The 18050-nt window shown below is 43.2% G+C and overlaps 1 protein-coding gene across 1 annotated transcript in view; it reads left to right on the forward strand.

Annotated features, from left to right (window-relative positions):
• Positions 1-18050, forward strand: part of SOS2 (SOS Ras/Rho guanine nucleotide exchange factor 2) — a 46437-nt gene that overhangs the window by 15586 nt on the left and 12801 nt on the right. Inside the window, exons 7-12 of the mRNA XM_072338497.1 lie at positions 2954-3064; positions 4791-4889; positions 11311-11438; positions 11803-12458; positions 14825-14906; positions 15606-15728. Coding sequence (XP_072194598.1) covers positions 2954-3064; positions 4791-4889; positions 11311-11438; positions 11803-12458; positions 14825-14906; positions 15606-15728 — 1199 coding nt within the window. The remainder of the gene's footprint in view (positions 1-2953; positions 3065-4790; positions 4890-11310; positions 11439-11802; positions 12459-14824; positions 14907-15605; positions 15729-18050) is intronic.

Below are 18050 nucleotides of genomic sequence, written 5' to 3' on the forward strand. Positions count from 1 at the left end.
TTAAGTAAATTAGAACCTTCTCCATTTCACTTGAGTATGTCTTATTAAGTATGGAGTGTGTCTTATTAAATTAGTTACTTAGATCTAATTTTTGAAATTGGAGGGATGGATGAACCCACTGGTACCTTCTGGAAAATAATTACTTTATTGAGTGTGAAGAATACACGTCCTTCAGCACATGTGCTGTTCCTTAGGAATGTTCCTTAGAGATGAAGTTTCGCTGGCTTTAGATAGCCACTCACGTAATGTCACTTAGGAAGTCCAGTGAAATAGGTCTTAGTTCTTGAGATGTTAAAGTCTATTTGCTTGTACAATGATAAGCAGTCGAACAACAAAATGAAGTAGCTGTTCTATTGAAAAAAGACTTAAAGTTTGGACAAATACGGCACAATCCTGGAGAACATACTCATCTGTTTATTGCAAAAGCTGCTCTTAGGCAGTCTGTGCTGCATGGGAAACATCTTTGCAAGTCAAAATGCGGCTTACTGTTCATTAACTGAGAAGCTTTACCAGGCAGTGAAGAATGTTATTTTTCACTTTTTATGCAGTTGATAAGTTTGAATTTAATAGTTCAATTAATACAGAAGAAGATCTACTTGACAACTGTACTGTTCATTTGATGATGATCTCACATGTTATGATCATCCTTCTGTGAACATGTGTCAAAGGGATCTTTAAGAGATTTGAAAGTGTAGTGTTTACTTGCCTGTCTCATTGCCAGGCTCGTTTGCTTACTGTTGCCATTGTAAAGGTCCTTCAGCTTATCTGGAAGGATAATTAAAAACAAACAGCCCTTGCAAGCTGGAATTTTCCTGCTTTGTTTTTCTGCATCGGTCCTCTGGAAGGTTTCAGCATAAATATTTTGGTGTTTCTGAGACAAGGAGGTATGGGGAAAACAAAAGCTTTCTCTGGTGTGAAAGAAACACAAAAGCATGGGGCCTGACATGTGAGTGGTGATGGATATTTGCTGATGTGGTGGTAAAATTGTTCTGTTTTGTTGTGTTTGTTTTGTCTTGGAACTTACTTTTACAACCCTGGGTAGCACAGTTCTTTGTTATTGCCTCAGATAATCTCATGAGTGGTGTTCAGTTGGTGCGCAGTGTCAGGACTCAGGGCTGTGTGTCTTTCTGCCTCTTGAGGTGTCCTTCGGAAGGCAGCTAATACAACAAAGTTGTAATCAGTAGATTGTAAGCTCATTATCCTGGTATTTGCACTTTCATAAGAGATATTTTAGGTATCCACAATGGAAAAAAGTTGGAAACTTCTGCACTAGAGTAAAGGGGGCTGAGCAGTACCAACACCAATTCAGACCTCTATACTGCATTAGGGTAATGTAGATAGGCTTTTTGACTTAGCTGGCGTGGCAAAGAGAAGCCACGTGTGCAGTGTTGTCTTCCCCATCTTTCATTAGGGTGCTGTCAAATAGGAGCCACACATTGTGTACTTCATGGTAGTGGTATGTACCAAAAAACAGGCTGTGAAAGTGCATTCAGATTCAGCTCAAGAAAATCAGCCTCTTCAGTTGGTGTCTCCTCATTTCTCACCAGCTGCTGCTGAACTGCCAAATCTATTTTCTTCCCCACCACAAGATAAAATCTGATGCAAATGGACAGTGATGTTTAGAACTTGATGACTGTTGAGAGTGAAGATAAGAATTTGTATGTGAAAAGAGTGCGTACTTTGCCTCTCATTTAGTTACAGCTGCCCATGAGTAAGGTAGGAAATTCCTTGAGCCCTTTGAGCATGCATTGCTTGAGACTTCATCTGAAGTTCAGATGAGCCTTTGTGGTGCTCCCTGCCCTCGAATTCTACAGCATTCATTCTGAAGAGCAGTTCTGCATCCAAGTGGAAAGAGAGATGTGCTTATTCTGGGCATTGTGCCATCAGTACAGGGTAACTCGGTGATTCATGAGTGATTCAGCCCAATGAATCTGCAGACTCAGGAACAACTTGACAGGCTTTGGAGCAGGTGATGTATGGGCAGTCATAAATTATTCCTGCAGAGTTTCATGTAGTCAGGTTTTATCCCATCCTGCTGTAGTTGACATTACAGAATCACAGCCAGATAGCCCATCCAGAGTCACAGTTTCTGTGCCTGAGACTCCTGAAGTTGTCCTGCACAGGCTGTGAGGTGTACCCAGTGGTTCTTGCTACAGATCTCCCACCCAGATGCTGTGGAGGTTTCAACTTCATGCAGACATTTTTGTCTTGGAATTGGTGGGACTGTACTTGAACCGGATTAAGATCCCTTGTTTCCATGTAATCTTTTGAGCATACTGCTCAGCCTACTCTTACTTTTCCATACTTCTCACCAGAGTTTCACAGGAGCCAAATATGTGCTTTTCTATGGTTTAAACAGCTTGGCCCCTAAAGACTCTTCATAACCCTTTTGAGAGGACTTGAATCCAAAAGAATCTCAGCTTAGTTTCTTTTCTTTGTCCCACAGTAAGATACTTTCCCAGCTGCACTGCATGGCCAGAGAAAGATGCAGAAGATGAGTGTTAACAAGGCAGTCCTTAAGCTCAGCACTCTAAAATGATGGTAGTACAACAATGCCTCCTTGTGACGGTCTCCAAAGTTCACCTGAAGTGTTACTTGTCAACACCTTTCCCAGTTGTTTTTGGTACCAGCAGAGAGGAGTTAGAGTTAGGTAAACCATTCACTGTGACATGTGAGTGGACTCAGAGCCAGAACTTTGCTTGCTTCCCACTGCTTCAGCAGAGCTGTCTGTGTTAGTGATGAGTATGGTAAGATCGCACACAACTTTTCCTCAGCATTCCTCAGTTAAAAAGTAGAAAAGATTTGTGAGTGAATGTCTGTTTTCTTATTGCAAAATGGATCTTTGGAAAAGTCCTACTTGTATGTTAGCTTGTTAGCAGGATGAATGTTACCAACAGGTGTGGAAATAGCATGCATTCTTCTTGTATGTATATAATTCTCTGCTTTTGTTTAGGAACAAGCCTTTGATCCATATGAAACCTTATCCCAGGATATCCTCTCGCCACAATTTCACGAGCATTTTAATAACTTAATGGCAAAACCTGCTGTTGCTCTTCACTTTCAGGTAAGTGCAAATGAGAGATGCTGAATTAGTTTGGTTCTCGTGTTTTGAAGGTTTACGGTTGAGGATTACCTCTCATACCTGCCATGTCTGTTTCGGTTTTCTTTTTAACACCAAGCACGGGCATGAAGGAGTGTTATTTTCAATTGCTTCCTCTCATACCACAGGTCCTCATGTTTAGCACTGGAACTGGCAGTTTTTCTTGACCTGTTTATTCAGCAAGATCACCTGTGATTTTTATAACCTCTGCCAGCATTATGTTTCTACTAAAGATTACTGTTCAGAAGAGAGCTGAGCTTGTGTTCGGAAACGTACTTCAACTAGCTGTGTTCCCATCTAAACCCATTACAGTAGCACTTAGTTTGTAGTTTAGGACCTACATCTTTGTAAGATGAGATTCCTTCATGGTGAGTGTTTCCTCTCCAGCTCTGAGTGCTTGGTGAGATGGATTGTCTCATTTGCAAATGGAAAGCTGAAAACCCTATTTCACATTAAATTGGAAGTTGAGTCATTAGATGATGAATCCTCTCTCTCCTCAGCATAGGAGGTGTGGGCTTTCCTGAGGATGTTCTTTTACACTTGTCCAAGCCCTGGAATAAAAACAAATCCAGGCTCTGGGCTGTTGGACACATAACGGCTGTCTCTGGCAATTGCAGAGTTGTGACCTTAAGTCTTAAACAGAGGGGAGGGGTCATTTCTAAACTGGAGATCAAGAAACTCAGATTCTGATCATCATCTTGGTGTGGATGGTGGCAGGGATTCCCTGTTCTTGGAAGGATGTCTCCTCATATTAGAAGGAGAATTACTGCTGGGAATGGGAAAGGGTGTCTGGTGCGTTTTCAAACTCCTGAACTTGTGATGTCTCACTAAGGAAGGGAAGATACTAATGTTAATTTCCTCAAAATGTAATGACACCTTCATATCTCTGTGGCAAATTGGGTATAAACTGAAGCATGGCATTTGTAAGTTGAAGTAGGCGTAATTAGAGAGAAGTTGGTGACTAATACGGGAGTCTTGGCTGCTCTATAACACTCCAATGTTTTCTTTAAGTTCTGCAGCAAACTGTGGCCCAGATAAAACACGTTACGTTGGAAGTGGATGTGAACACTGTCCTGCATTCTGAGATGTGTCTGGAATCCTGTGTGCAGCTTAACCACAGTGCATTGTTTTTAGGTCTTGTCACCTTGAGCTGTTGCTATTAATTAAGTGCTGCAGACAGTGCTGAGATGTAAAGGTGCTAAGGATTGTAATGTGAGGGTCTGGTATATCAAAGGATGCTTATAAGAATGCGTGGTGGATGACTTGGTCCTCTGGCCATTACATATGATTTGCTGCTTCTGGCAAAAATGCAAACCATTCAGCTGCTCTTGTGCAGCTGCAGCACTTGCAGGGGTTGGAGGTGTTCTCAGAGCTATAGGCTTGCTGGTGAATATGCATTAAAATCCACCCTCAGCTGCTGATAGAAAAAAAAGTGATTGCAGAGCCTGGAGGAGCATTTACAGGTTCTATTGCTTGATTTGTTTTAGACAGATGTTTTTTGGAACTTTACTGTCTTCCTCACTCGTAAGCACAGAGTAATGTAAATCAGAAGGGACACTGAATGCATCCAACCCAACCATCTTGCTCAAAGCAGGGCTGAATTCAGAATTCCACCGGAGAGCTCAAGGCTTTGTCCTGCACTGCTTTGAGTATTTCATTGTAAATAATCCTGTTTATTTTTCCTTTTCAGTCTACTGCTGAAGGTTTTAAAGAAGCTGTACGATATGTCCTCCCACGGCTCATGCTTATCCCAGTCTATCATTGTTTGCACTACTTTGAGTTACTGCAGGTAAGCGAAGCCACTCACTTTCTTCCTGCTGAAACCTTTTCTTAATGTGGAGAATCTGAGCTTTGAAAAAGGCAGTTAGATTTCATTTGGTGCAGCTTAAGATTGAAAGATATGACAGACATCAATATGACATCGGGCTGTGTGTAAAAAGCAAATTCATGTGAAAAAATCCTCAGAAGCACCTGTTACTCCAATAAGAACATTGGAAGTAATTGCATATTTTACTACACAAACCTTGACTGAACGTGAGTTCAAATATTGTTAACAGTGCAATACACAAATGTTTTAATGATTTCTTTACTTGACTTCTGTGTTTGGTATCCCTTCAGTAAAAAGCTGAGCATAATTGAGATAAGTGTGACCAGATGCTGAGAGCACTGCAGCTGTATCTCAGTTGATCTTATTGGGGCTGGGAGGAGCACTTCCCCCCAGCAGAGTCAGAATGGGCTGCTCTTCATTTTCAACCATTTGCCCTCAGTGCTGAAGGGAAGAGATGTTGCAGGCAGTGTCATTCGTCACGTTGTGCCACACTTTGTGATGAGAAGGAATGAAGATAAGCACTATTGTGTTCTTCTTTTCTGTCATCTAAGAAATGGCACCAGTGAACTACATGAGCTTTCAGGAATTCCTATCTAGTTGCTAAAAAGTTACTCCTGTTGGATGTACTTTGGGGGTCTTACTGCACAAATTGTTTACGTTGGCATCTGGCTCGTATGAGCATTTCTGCACACTGAGGCATTACTTCCATTAGAAGAGCCGTGCTTGATTTCACTACAGATGACTTCCACGTGTTTTATTCTGCTGTGCTCTAGCAAGGTGGTTCGCAATAGCAGATACTTCCCTTGGGTATAACAGCTAAAAGCCAAAAAGTAACTGAGCGTGTATCTGTTTTGCTTACAAGCAAATGTTTCTGCAAGGAGTTATGAGATCAGAGGCCAGCAGTCAGCAGAAATGTAACATCTGACATCCATAATAATCATTCCTGAATAAGAAGAAGCGATGTTGGCTGGAGAGAATGCAGTATCTCAAAAAATACATGGAGCTTTTTTTTAAGTAGCCGAAGACTGTTCAAAAAAGGTGTCTCTTGCAATAGGAAAGTTTGTAATGCAAATAAGTTTAAGTGAATTGTTAACTATGTGGGATATGCTTAAATGGGTGAAATAAAACATCCCACAGCTATAGCTTGTGTTGTGTTAATAGTATCAGAAATTACACTTTTTTAAGTTCTCAGTGTAAATGGATCTGTAGCAGTTGTACAAGGCTCTGTTCTCTTTCTTTGCATTTTATAGAATTGGAGAGTCACAGAATGGCCTGGGTTACAAAGGCCCACAGTGCTCATCCATCCCAACCCCCTGCTGTGTGCAGGGTCACCAACCAGCAGCCCAGGCTGCCCAGAGCCACATCCAGCCTGGCCTTGAATGCCTGCAGGGATGGGGCATCCACAGCCTCCTTGGGCAACCTGTTCAGTGCGTCACCACCCTCTGGGGGAAAAACTTCCTCCTAAGATCCAACCTAAACCTCCCCTGTCTCAGTTTCAAACCATTCCCCCTTGTCCTATCACTGCCCACCCTGATAAAGAGCCATTTCCCCTCCTGTCAGAGAAGTTTGCTTGTATGAATGAAGAGCAGGAAACTTTCCAACCTAGAACATCTATAATCCAGTGTACAATCTTTTCAAAGGAAAGTAACCCTAGAAAAAGAGCAGTTGGTACCTAATATGTTTGTTTTCTTCTTTTTGATCATCTGTGCTATGACTGTGTATGCTGAATTAGATAAGCAAAATATCGGTCATTTAATTTGGGCCACAAACGTCCTGCAGTGCATGGATTACCACAGTCTTATAGCCAATCTCTATTTCAAGAGACTTAAATTTCAAATCTGGACATGTTTCCATTGATAGTCAGGTTAGGAACAAGTTTAAGGAAAAATAAAACAATCCTGTAGCTGTCAGTACTTCCAGACTACGTGTATCAAGAGCAGTAAACCCACATTGCCACAGTCTTCATACTTTGTAAAGCTTGTGCTTCTGTGAGCAGAGGTACTTTGAGGTACAAGCAGCAGGCAGTCAGAGCAGCACAGGTCTGTGCGCACTTAGAGCTCCGTAGTTTACATCTCCCTTTCAGAGCAGTGCAACTTCCCTTTCTACAGAAGTCTGTTGTATATGGTAAGTCTCTGAACTTCTTAAAATGTTGTTCTTTCATGCTGAAACAACACAGTCAGTTTAGTGACCTGTATTATTATTATATTGGAGGTCATGCTAATGGGTGATCCATTGTTTCTTCAAGCTGGCAATTAGGGCACATCAGTATGAAATCAGAGTGAAACCATAAGGCCCAGCCTGGGAGAATCTGACCGTTAGCCTGATTTTTACAGGCTGCACTGTGTCTGTCTGCTCTGCAGGGGAACAATAACACGTATGTCCTCCTGATGAGTGGTTCTTTTGTGTTCTGTCATTCTCAAATTTAAGACAACTGTTTGTGAGGGTGGGCAGTGACAGGACAAGGGGGAATGGTTTGGGACAGGGGAGGATCTGAGGAGGAAGTTTTTCATGCAGAGGGTGGTGACGCACTGAACAGGTTGCCCAAGGAGGCTGTGGATGCCCCATCCCTGCAGGCATTCAAGGCCAGGCTGGATGTGGCTCTGGGCAGCCTGGGCTGCTGGTTGGTGACCCTGCACACAGCAGGGGGTTGGAACTGGATGAGCTCTGTGGGCCTTTGCAACCCAGGCCATTCTAGGATTCTGTGACGATTCCACAAAGTACTTTGTACAAACTTGCAGGTTTTTTCTTCCCTGACAGAAGGGTTGCTTACTGTTTGTGTTTTAGACCTTTGTGCAGAGAAGCTGATTCATTTTTCATAGCCTGCCTTAGGTTTTCAGTGTTAGAAGAGTTCTGCATCTTAGGCTCATAACTCCTGTTACTGTTGATGGGATCAGCTCCTATGTGCACATTCTTAATATTGCTTCCTAGCTTCGAAGAATGAAAACTGTCAGTACAAAAAGTGGTTTTGCTTCTTTTAGCTGTTTTTGTCTCTGGTGCACAACAGGACTCTGTGAGAGATAATTAAACGGTGTTTTGGTTTTTATTTTAACTAGGGAATTCTAATAGTGAGAACGATGGAGATCTTTTCTTGCTATCACTTTCCATTGTAGGTTTGAAATGTGTATTTATTTTGAAGATGTCCTCAGTCTACAGCAGTGATTGTTTTAAAGGCAGGGTGTTTTTAGGGATAGGGAAAGCATTTATTGAACGATATTGGTATGTGTTATAAAGCACAGGTGACCGCTGCTCTGTTACCATTGTGTTTGGCTGGAGGAGCCTTGGCTGAAAGAGAAGTAGTAAAAATAGAAATGGAAAAGGAGCAGAATATTGTAATGTCATAATTTCAATGCTTCAGTAGAGAAAAGCAAAGTATGAGACTTGCTCCTGAAGAAAGCTTCCAAAAAATCTGTTAAATCCACCCCCCACCTCAAAGACACTGAATTGAGATGTGATGTACAGCAGTACCAGCCCGCTGTCTGCTCTTTTGCAAAACAGCAAAACTAAAATGGGTGAAAGCAGAGGGAGGGTGCTGGGATGGGCTGCCCAGGGAGCCTGGAGGATCTTGAGAAACGTGGGGATGTGGCAATTGGGGGCACTGTGCAGTGGGCATGGTGGTGGTGGTGGGCGGCTGGACTTGATCATCTCTTCCAACCTTAATGATTCTGCGAAATGAAGGCGTGAAAAGCTGGAAAATTCCTTCAAGGTTCAGAACTCTGTTTTTTGGTACAAAAGCCTGTATGTGCTGCCATTTCATACACCTGCTGGAGTCCTCCCTCCTTAAGCAAGGAGGCAGAAATTTGCTGGGTATGTCTGCTCTTCATTAGCAGCCGTAGAGAGGGCACCAGGAAATGGCCTTGAACACCTTGAGTCAGAGGGCAGGCCCTGCTGCTGCAACTCTTTACTGATGTTGATTGCTTGTTCAGGGAATGACAGAAGACAAAACTTGCCTTGGATTGTTTTGCAACAGGTAATTACAGCAAAGATTGAAGGGAGTCACACTGAAGAACTACCCTGAAACATGACTGGTAGTGATCAAACCCTGTTGGATCTTGCAAACAGATAACAAATACGTTCTGACTGTCCTCCATAATTGATTAGCAGAGAGTTCTGTGTTTCAAAACACTGCTGAACACTTGTGAGGATAAGCACCTTAATGCTAGCAGCGTAGAAGGCCATTCATTGGTTCACCAGTCTTTCAAGCTCCAGTAATGCTTTCATAAATGTCTATACCAGAGTTCCAGGGAATATTACTTGCTGAATGCAGTGGGAAGAACTCAAGGGGTCATACAGCCTGTCCAGGTCCTGAGCAAGGTGCAAGTACGGGATAGGAAAGTCTTCAAAATCCTGGAAATGAGCAGTTCAAATCTGTGTTTATGTCCAAGGCTTTCCTATATTGCCTAGAGAATGTATTCTGCCTTCTCATGTGACTCTCAGGCACAAGTTGACCCCTGGTTCATGCATGTGACTTGTTAGATTATCGTCAAGCAACACAAAGTCTGTGCAGTTCTGCCTTTTGATCTTTTCCACTGTTAGCTCATCACTGACACAGAGAAACCCTTTCCAGTATGCTGCAGCATCACCGTGCCTTCCTTTCTCTAATGAATACTGCTTTTTTCTGACAGTTTTCTGTATAATAAAGTGAAAAGTTAACACTCTCCGTGTATCATCTCTACTATCTTAAACATATATATATTCTGATTATATTTCTAAATACATCTGATGGAAAAGGGACCCTTTTCTTCCTTTTCCTACAGATTTATGTATTTATCTAGCAAACATGTTATGCTTTTGCATCTGGTGTTTAGACAAAAAGATGCTTGATTAAAAGCAGGCATTTGGAAAAGCAGATGTTGATGCAGTGATTACAGAGAAAGAGACACACTTGAGGTAATCTGCCTGACCGCCGGGGATCTGGGCTTTAACTCTGGAACTGGAGCAGGTTCCAGGACGAGTTGGAGGCTTTGTTTTCAATACCACCACCAACAAAAAGCAAAGTATGCCATTTGATGTCTGCTGACCGGCAGAGCTTGTTCTTTGGGAAGGGCATGCAAGAAACTGTGCTCAGGACAGGTGAGGAGGACGAGGATTTGATCAAGATCAACAGCTTTTCCCACTTCTAGAATTCTGCTCTTTTCAAGTCATTTTTATGTTCTTTGCATTTCTGTGCCCCGTTCAAAGGAAAGGAAGGGTTTCCCCAGGGATAGACCATCTTATTTTTCCCTTCCCTGTGCTGTTCCTCAGCTCATAAACTTCCTAGACATTTTTGGCTGTGAAACTTTAATATGCAAGATGGAGGTTGTTTGGGCACGTGCAAAAGAAGAAGTATGGTCATTTAGATTACGTGAAGAGACTGGACCAATCTGGTCAAATCCTGTTCTCTCAATTACTTTTAGAGGAAGCTACATATCCTTGCTGAGGGAACATAGTGGGGAAAGGAAAGGAAGGCTTCTGCCATGCTGAGTGATTGTAAGTAAGATTTCTCTTGAAGTATGGAGGTAAAAGAGAGTTCATCCTAAATGGCGTGGCATATTGTCTTCATATTGCCCTGCAGTTCTGTTTGCCTGAATTTCCTTTCAGACATTTATATTATCTTGAACACAAACAGGGTTAAGAACAAAAATCTCAATATCAGCAGTGCTTTAGGAGTGATGACCTTAACCAGAAGGAGGAATTCTCTAAAAAGGCCCTTAACAAGGCATGCTGCTGTCAAAAAAAACTGGCTTTCATATCTCCATACATTTCAGATTCAAGAAGTTTCAGACCAGTGGCAGAGACAGATCTAGTCTTTGTGCTGATTCCCACTGCTTACATTTTGCTATTAGTAGCACATCCCAGTCTTCAGACTTTATTTAGGATGGGAGAGTTTGTCGTGCAGAGTTGGTGCAGATCAATATACTGAAGGTGGCTGAATTTAGAACAGTGAGAAGAAAAAAGGGGATCTCTGTCATTGTGTCCTTTAAATGTGCTCTGAAATGTTAATTGACTCGTTAGAGTATCACATACAGTTACACAAAACAGCGTTTGATCCTGGACTACTTCAAAACTCCAAACTATATACAAAGTTCTTATCAGTTGTGAAACACAACATTGTTGAAGAGACAACAGCAAAGGCGTCTCTGACAGTTAGCATCAGTTCTGGGTTGTCTTCCTACACTCCTGACCTCTCTCTGCTGTTGTACACAATGCTCCTGAGTATCTGACGTACTTTCTGGTTACATGCATTGCTGGTTTTGGGTGTGCTGCTAGGCACAACTCTTTTGTTGACTGGAAGCCATTGGTTTCACCGAGCGCTGTGAAACACACTGAATGATTGTCAGTCTTCCTGTCCTTCTGTCCTTTAGACCAATCTGAAAGAAAAACGTTATTTTTCTTTATGTTACAGCAACTGCAGGAATGCAGTGAAGATGAGGAGGACCGGGAGTGCTTAAAACAAGCCATTACTGCTCTTCTGAATCTCCAGTGCAGCATGGAGCGCATCTATAGCAAACACTCCCCAAGACGTCGGCCTGGGTAACAAGGCACAAACCTGTGCTGGTTTTCCAGTGTTGGTAGAGAAAGAAAGAAATTATGTGGAAGGCATTGTTGTTGTTTTTTCTAGTTAGTGAGCGTGTTTTCTTTTCAAGAGGTGTCTTTGTGACCGTTTCCATTGTAAATGGAATAGCAGCCCAGATCCTTTGCAGTCTGCTTCAATGAGTAACGTCGATATCTTATTCTTTCGCTAGCCAAAGCAGTGCACGTGGCTTATTTGGAACAGTAGACTTGGTCAGGGCATTTAGGGGGAAGAAATCAGGGTACCGATTTAGCTAATTAAGTTGGTTTTCAGTCTCGTGGGGTGGGATGTACCCATTGTGACTTTTTCTTTTATCCATTCAAGGGAGCCTGTCTGTCGCTTCTATAACCGGCAAATAAGAAGCAAGCACTTGGCCATCAAGAAAATGAATGAAATCCAGAAAAATATTGATGGCTGGGAAGGCAAAGATATTGGGCAGTGCTGTAATGAATTCATAATGGAAGGCACCCTGACAAAAATAGGAGCTAAACATGAACGACACATCTTTCTCTTTGATGGCTTAATGATCAGCTGTAAAACCAACCACGGCCAGTCACGGCTCCCCGGTTACAGCAACGCGGAGTATAGACTGAAGGAAAAGATAATCATGAGAAAAATACAGATTATTGATAAAGATGACACGTCTGAATATAAACATGCTTTTGAACTGGTGTCTAAAGATGAAAACAGTATACTCTTTGCTGCCAAGTCTGCCGAGGAGAAGAGTAATTGGATGGCTGCTCTGATTTCCCTCCAGTATCGGAGTACACTGGATAGGATGCTTGACTCCGTGTTACTGCAAGAAGAAAATGAACAGCCACTGAGGTTGCCCAGCCCAAACGTGTACCGCTTTGTAGTAGAAGATTCTGAGGATAACATTGTTTTTGAGGACAACTTGCAAAGCAGGAATGGAATTCCCATCATCAAAGGAGGAACGGTTGTGAAATTAATCGAGAGGCTAACGTACCATATGTATGCAGGTATCCTGTACATTTGCTACGTGTGTGCATGTATGGGTGATGAAATCCGTCCTTTCATCTATTGTTTGCTTTTCCTTTCTACATTTGGTTAAATGTGATGTGAGATTTGCAGAAGTAACCAATATCTGTTGTTAAACCAAGTGGCCTTCCATGCAGAGCTTTAAAGAAGCTTTGGGCTTGCAGGACCCCTTTCCTCCCCACAACATACCAGTGATCTAGTGGGAGCTACTGATGCTTTCTGTTAAACCTTTGCTTCATTCATTTCCTGAGGCCCTCATAGCTAAAGCAGCAGGGCTGGTGCAGGTGGTGTGGAGGAGGTCATTTGTTATGCTTTAGCCTGCTGCTTTCTGAAGCCCCTCAGTAGGAAAGGGTGCAAATCATAGTCAGTTCTTCAGATTTTACTGTGAAACACAATATCAAAGCCACAGAAATTAGGCTTGTAGTTAATGAATGTACTTACGCTGCTGAAAATATTTGGTAGATCTTATGTATGAGTTTACAAAAGCATGCGTGCTGTTGTAACAATGAAAGCTGGATTGGCTTGAGCTGTGTATCTTAAAGGAGAATGCTGAAGTTCAGTGTTGATCCAACCTAGGGGTCATGCAAGTGACCCATAGCTGTGCTGCCTGTGAATTCCAAGTCCTCCACATGTAAAATGTGCTGGGCTGCTGTGGTGTGTGTCTTTTTCTGAGTGAACTGGTGCACTGGGGTATTAGTTTGATAGCATAACTTCACACGTTTTTATAGAACAAGTATTTGCTGCTTTGGACTTGGGAATCTTTGGTGAGAGCTTTTTCTCTTGGGTTCCGTGTGCTTTTCTCCAAGCAGTGTTTGGAGCCAAGGCTAACAAACAAAGGCATTTCAGTAACATCACAGAGAGGGACTCCTAGCAGATCGTGGTGCTGCTTTATCTTTGTGTTTAGGTAAAAATACCCTTGTAGCTGTTCACTTTATTGTATGTTTGTATTAGTTTCAGGTTTGTTGGGAGCAGGTTTGTCCCAGCACAGAGGCACTTCGTTTGCAGAACAACCTCTGTCCTAACAGCTCACCAGCTGGTACTGAGCTGCCGTGGGACGTAGCAGATGCAGAGCAGCAGATGCAGTTGTTAATCTCTTGCATGTGACTCGTGAGCTGCTATTAGTAGCACACTGCTTGTATTTTCCATTGTACTGAAAACGCCACTTAAACAAATAATCTAAAAAGTAACGTGGGGGCACCCGCACAGCTCTGAAGGCAGAGCAGCAGTCACCACTTGAAAAAGCCTGCAGAGCAGAGAGAACCTATTCAGTGTAAGAGGAAGATTATCTTCTAAAAGTGTCATAAATAATAATACCCAAGAGTGATGTGATGTAGAAGCAGAACAGGCCAGGACAGCACCAGGGTGCAGACTAAGCAGCATTCTCATGGAGTGAAGCACCATTACTTCTGGTTTGCATGCACATTCCTCTGTAGGATCCCTTAAAAGCATTGAACAGTGCTTTGCAGGGAATTAAGCCTGCCCAGGCTGATAGGTAGCCTTCAGCTGGAGAGCAAAGGGGGAATGTTTGTGCTTGCAGCAGAGGACTCCTCAGCTCTGCGCTGGTTAGTTGGTTTGGGAGAGCTTTGTAGCAGATGCCCGTTGGACTTGCATTCCTTGTTGCAGAGGGGTGAGCTGATGGGAGTGCTGGTGCAGGACAGGAACAGAAACTATTCTTCAGATGTGATACAGAGTGCACCTAATGCCTTTGATACAGGGGACAGTAATTGATCTATGCTCCTAAGAGATCAGCGTGCCAACTGAAACACACGTTGGGCTCAGCTAAAATGCCAGGAAAGGTAGGTTGACACTCAGCTGAGAGTTACAGTGGCTTGTGGACAGGCATGTCTCGTGGTAACACTCCTGCCTAGCAGAGAGGAGCAGCAGGAAGGAGGTGTGGTGGCTCCTGGAGGTGCAGTGTCTGGAACTGCTTTGTAAGGCCTCTGCTTCTTGTAATGCCTTCACTGCTGGCTGCCCTGCAGAGGTTGCCTGCATGCTGCTGTGGTGTGGCTGGGCGAGATGTGCAGTCTCTGCTAGGGAGGTTATTTTAAGAGCAGGTAAGACAAATGCTCTGTTGGGCGATAAAGGTGTTTCTGATGTGCAGATAGCAGATAGCTTAGTCCTCCCATGTTTTCTTTGCCTTTATGAGATCACGGAATAGCTTACTACTCAGTGAGTGTAAGGCATTCTGTGTGCCAAGGTTGAGACACAGTGTTTGAGGGAGCATAGCATCTGCCATTGATTTCTTCAGCAAGACTAAATCAAAGAGCTGAACTTTCAGCAGTGTCAGTTGAGGTGGTTTCCAGCTGCAGTGCTCGACTTCCTGCATCTTTGTGTTCTGTCTTTACAGATCCCAATTTTGTGCGTACTTTCCTTACCACATACCGTTCCTTTTGCAAGCCCCAGGAACTGCTGAGTTTACTGATCGAAAGGTAAGCAGAGATCATCCTTTCTGAAGATGCATGGGAAGGCTTTGTGTTCCTTTACCATCTCCTTTTTGCTCAGGTTATCGCTGCTGTGTGTCATACGTTTGGCAAACAGGAAAAACACTGAAGGTCATCAAAAATAACTTTAAAAATGGGCATTGATCTCTTTTAATGCAAGCTTTCCTCGTTTCCATTTTGTTAAATTAATACCTGAATGTCTTACCAGCTCGAGTACTCAGTGTGCCTCGGCTGCTGGCTGGTAATGTTTTGAACTGCTTCACTTGATCATGAGAGTATATCTGAGTGTGTCTCAATGCAAATAAGAGCTGAAATGTTCTGAGCAGTTTGTTTGAAAGGCACGGACTCTTACTGTAAACAGCATGTTAATACAGCGTGATAAAGCTGCTCTGAAGCTTTCTTCTAATCTTCGCTTAATCAAGCTAGCAGGTAGTTAAAAACCTTCTATCCTAGTCTAGACATCTTGTGATGACCAGAAAAGCAGTGAATTATCAGGGTGAGGGCAGGGTGTGTTAGCACAGCATTGCTAGGGGAGGAGGGAATTCCAGGCGGACTGGATAGTGGATGAGTGAGTGCTTGAGTTTCGCTGCATTGAATTTCTTTAAATAAAATTGCTCTTCGTGTCCTACTTAAAGGGTTTGTGTTTTATCTTAATTACCATCAGTTTTCTGGTGCTTGTGTTCATAGGTTTGAAATCCCAGAGCCTGAGCCGACTGAAGCAGACAGGCTGGCAATCGAGAAAGGGGAGCAGCCCATCAGTGCAGACCTGAAGCGATTTCGCAAGGAATACGTCCAGCCGGTGCAACTCAGGTTGATTTGCTTTTAAATTTGTTCTGTTAAATCCAGATTTGAGTTTGGTGATTATATTGCGTTCCTGGAGACAGTAATCTCTTTAGGAGACTGCTGTGCTGTTGAGTAGGGACTTATCATTGTCTGTGACCAGACTAATAGCCCAAACCATGTTCTGATTAGTCATACTGGCTTCTGTTGTTGTTGTTGCAACTGTACTTGGTTCTCTGCTGCTCACAGCTGTGATCTCTGCCACCCACAGGAACGCTGTATGGCTGCTATGTAAAGCGACAGCGGGTGAGAGATGTACAACTGAAAGTGATTCTGACGGCGTTTTGAATGGATCCCTTGTTAATAGGCCCTGTGAGGATAGTTTCTGTTTCCATTTTTTCAGTCCTCTGGTATTTTACTCCCTTTCCCAGCCTATTGATGTATTTGCACAAAGGGAGGCTCTTGTCTGCGCCGTGCTTTGCAACAGGCTGCAGTGAATCTTCAAGGTCTTGCTGACCAAGCTAACTTGGGGAACAATCAAGCGCTTCTAGCATGAATGAGGCTGGTTGTTTCCCCAATAGGAAGGAGTCAGGAGGAGACACAGATCACAACAAGTATTTGCTAGAACAGCTTTTATTCATTACACTGTTATTAGTAGCATCAAGCTATTATTATGAATGGCAGATAACCAGGGGCCCAGTGCCCTCAATTTTTCCCTCCTCGCACACAGTCATTCATAGTTACCTGCCTGGAGCAACAGCAATTTACACTTAAGTGGAGGGTTATGACATGCCAGTTCCTTCAGTACAGGTGTTTGGAAAGTCACTTAGGGAGTGTTTTTTTTCCATCACATTTCCATGTACAAATATCCAAACAAAACACCCAAGTATGTATGTATGTATGTAGGTATGTAATCCTGTAGTTCTTGTTGATAGATTGGAGCCAGCACCTTCTTGGATGTGCTCCAAGTAATACAATCCCAGTGTAACCTTGATAGTTCTGTGTGCTCCCGTCCTTGGACAGATTTGGCAGGTTCTTAATGTTCTGAGTTTATCAGTCCCTGTGGGTTCAGCAAGGCTACCAGTCTCCAGAGCTATCAGTTCCTGAGAGGTCTTCACACGCTCCTTCTCAGCACGTATTTTTCCTTGCTGTTTTCTGTTTGCTGTTTCTGCAGACATCCACCTGCCTATAGAGCCCAACCCAAGAAACTTGCACATAATGGGTTTTTGTATTTTTGTAACCTAACCGAAGGAAGAGTTTAAGTCTATTGCTTTTGATGCCATTTTCATAACCTCTGCTAGCTAGGCTTGAAGTTAGCTGGGGATCTCCTCACAGTGCCCCTTTGCTTGTTACAAATACATCTTATAGCAGGACAAGGGGAAATGGATTGAAGTTGAAGGAGGGCAGATTTAGGTTGATGTCAGGGGGAAGTTCTCTACTGTGAGAGCGGTGAGGTGCTGGAACAGCTGCCCAGAGGCTGTGGATGCCCCGTCTATCCCTGCAGGTGTTCAAGGCCAGGTTGGATGGGGCCCTGGGCAGCCTGGGCTGGAATTCAGTGTGGAAGTTGGTGGCCCTGCCTGTGGTGGGGGGTTGGAGCTTCATGATCCTTGAGGTCCCTTCTGACCCAGGCCATTCTATGATCCTCCTGCAGCACTGCTGACTGCCATAGCTGAGCAGGACAAGTGATAAGTAGTGAAATGGAAGCAACAGAAAGGCTTGAGGCAGCACATAACCATGTTTCTTGCTGTTCATTTCCAAAATCAGTCCAGCGCTTTTGCCTTCATGTATGATGTTCAAGCTCTTTGAAATGTGTGCCTACTTTTGACGTATCCAGGATGTTAGGTTTCTGCTTTCTTTCCTCATTTGAGAGATGAGGATACCTATTGTTGTGACAGCTATGCTTTGCTGTCTAATTCCAGCTGTGGTTGGCGAGCAGTGTCCTTATTACTGCCTGCCTGATGAAAGGTGTGCTTTAAGGTGGCTAATTAACACTCATGCTGGTGTGGTTCGTAGTTAATCTTTGAATTGAGGAGATCTTACAGTAGCTTGGAACTCTTAGCTCTCTTACAGTTCAAAAGAAACATCTGAATTTGAGCTGTTAGTTTGGTATGTACTTCGTAACTTCCAGTTTTGTTAATAGCACTGACCTCTACTTCAGAGCAATCTGAGATGTGGGAAGGCAGCGGAGGACATGAAGATGCTCATTCCTTCCCCTTCTTGAGTGCTTATTCCACTTCCTGTGGATAATGCTGCAGACAAGCTGTGCAGTGCACAGACGTGGAAATGTTAATGGCTTTGACCAGATTAAGTACATGTGAGGTCATCAGAGAGAGGAGGCAGTAAGCTGGCAGT

Source organism: Excalfactoria chinensis, chromosome 5 (genome assembly GCF_039878825.1).
Source record: "Excalfactoria chinensis isolate bCotChi1 chromosome 5, bCotChi1.hap2, whole genome shotgun sequence".
NCBI classification, from domain to species: Eukaryota; Metazoa; Chordata; class Aves; order Galliformes; family Phasianidae; genus Excalfactoria; species Excalfactoria chinensis.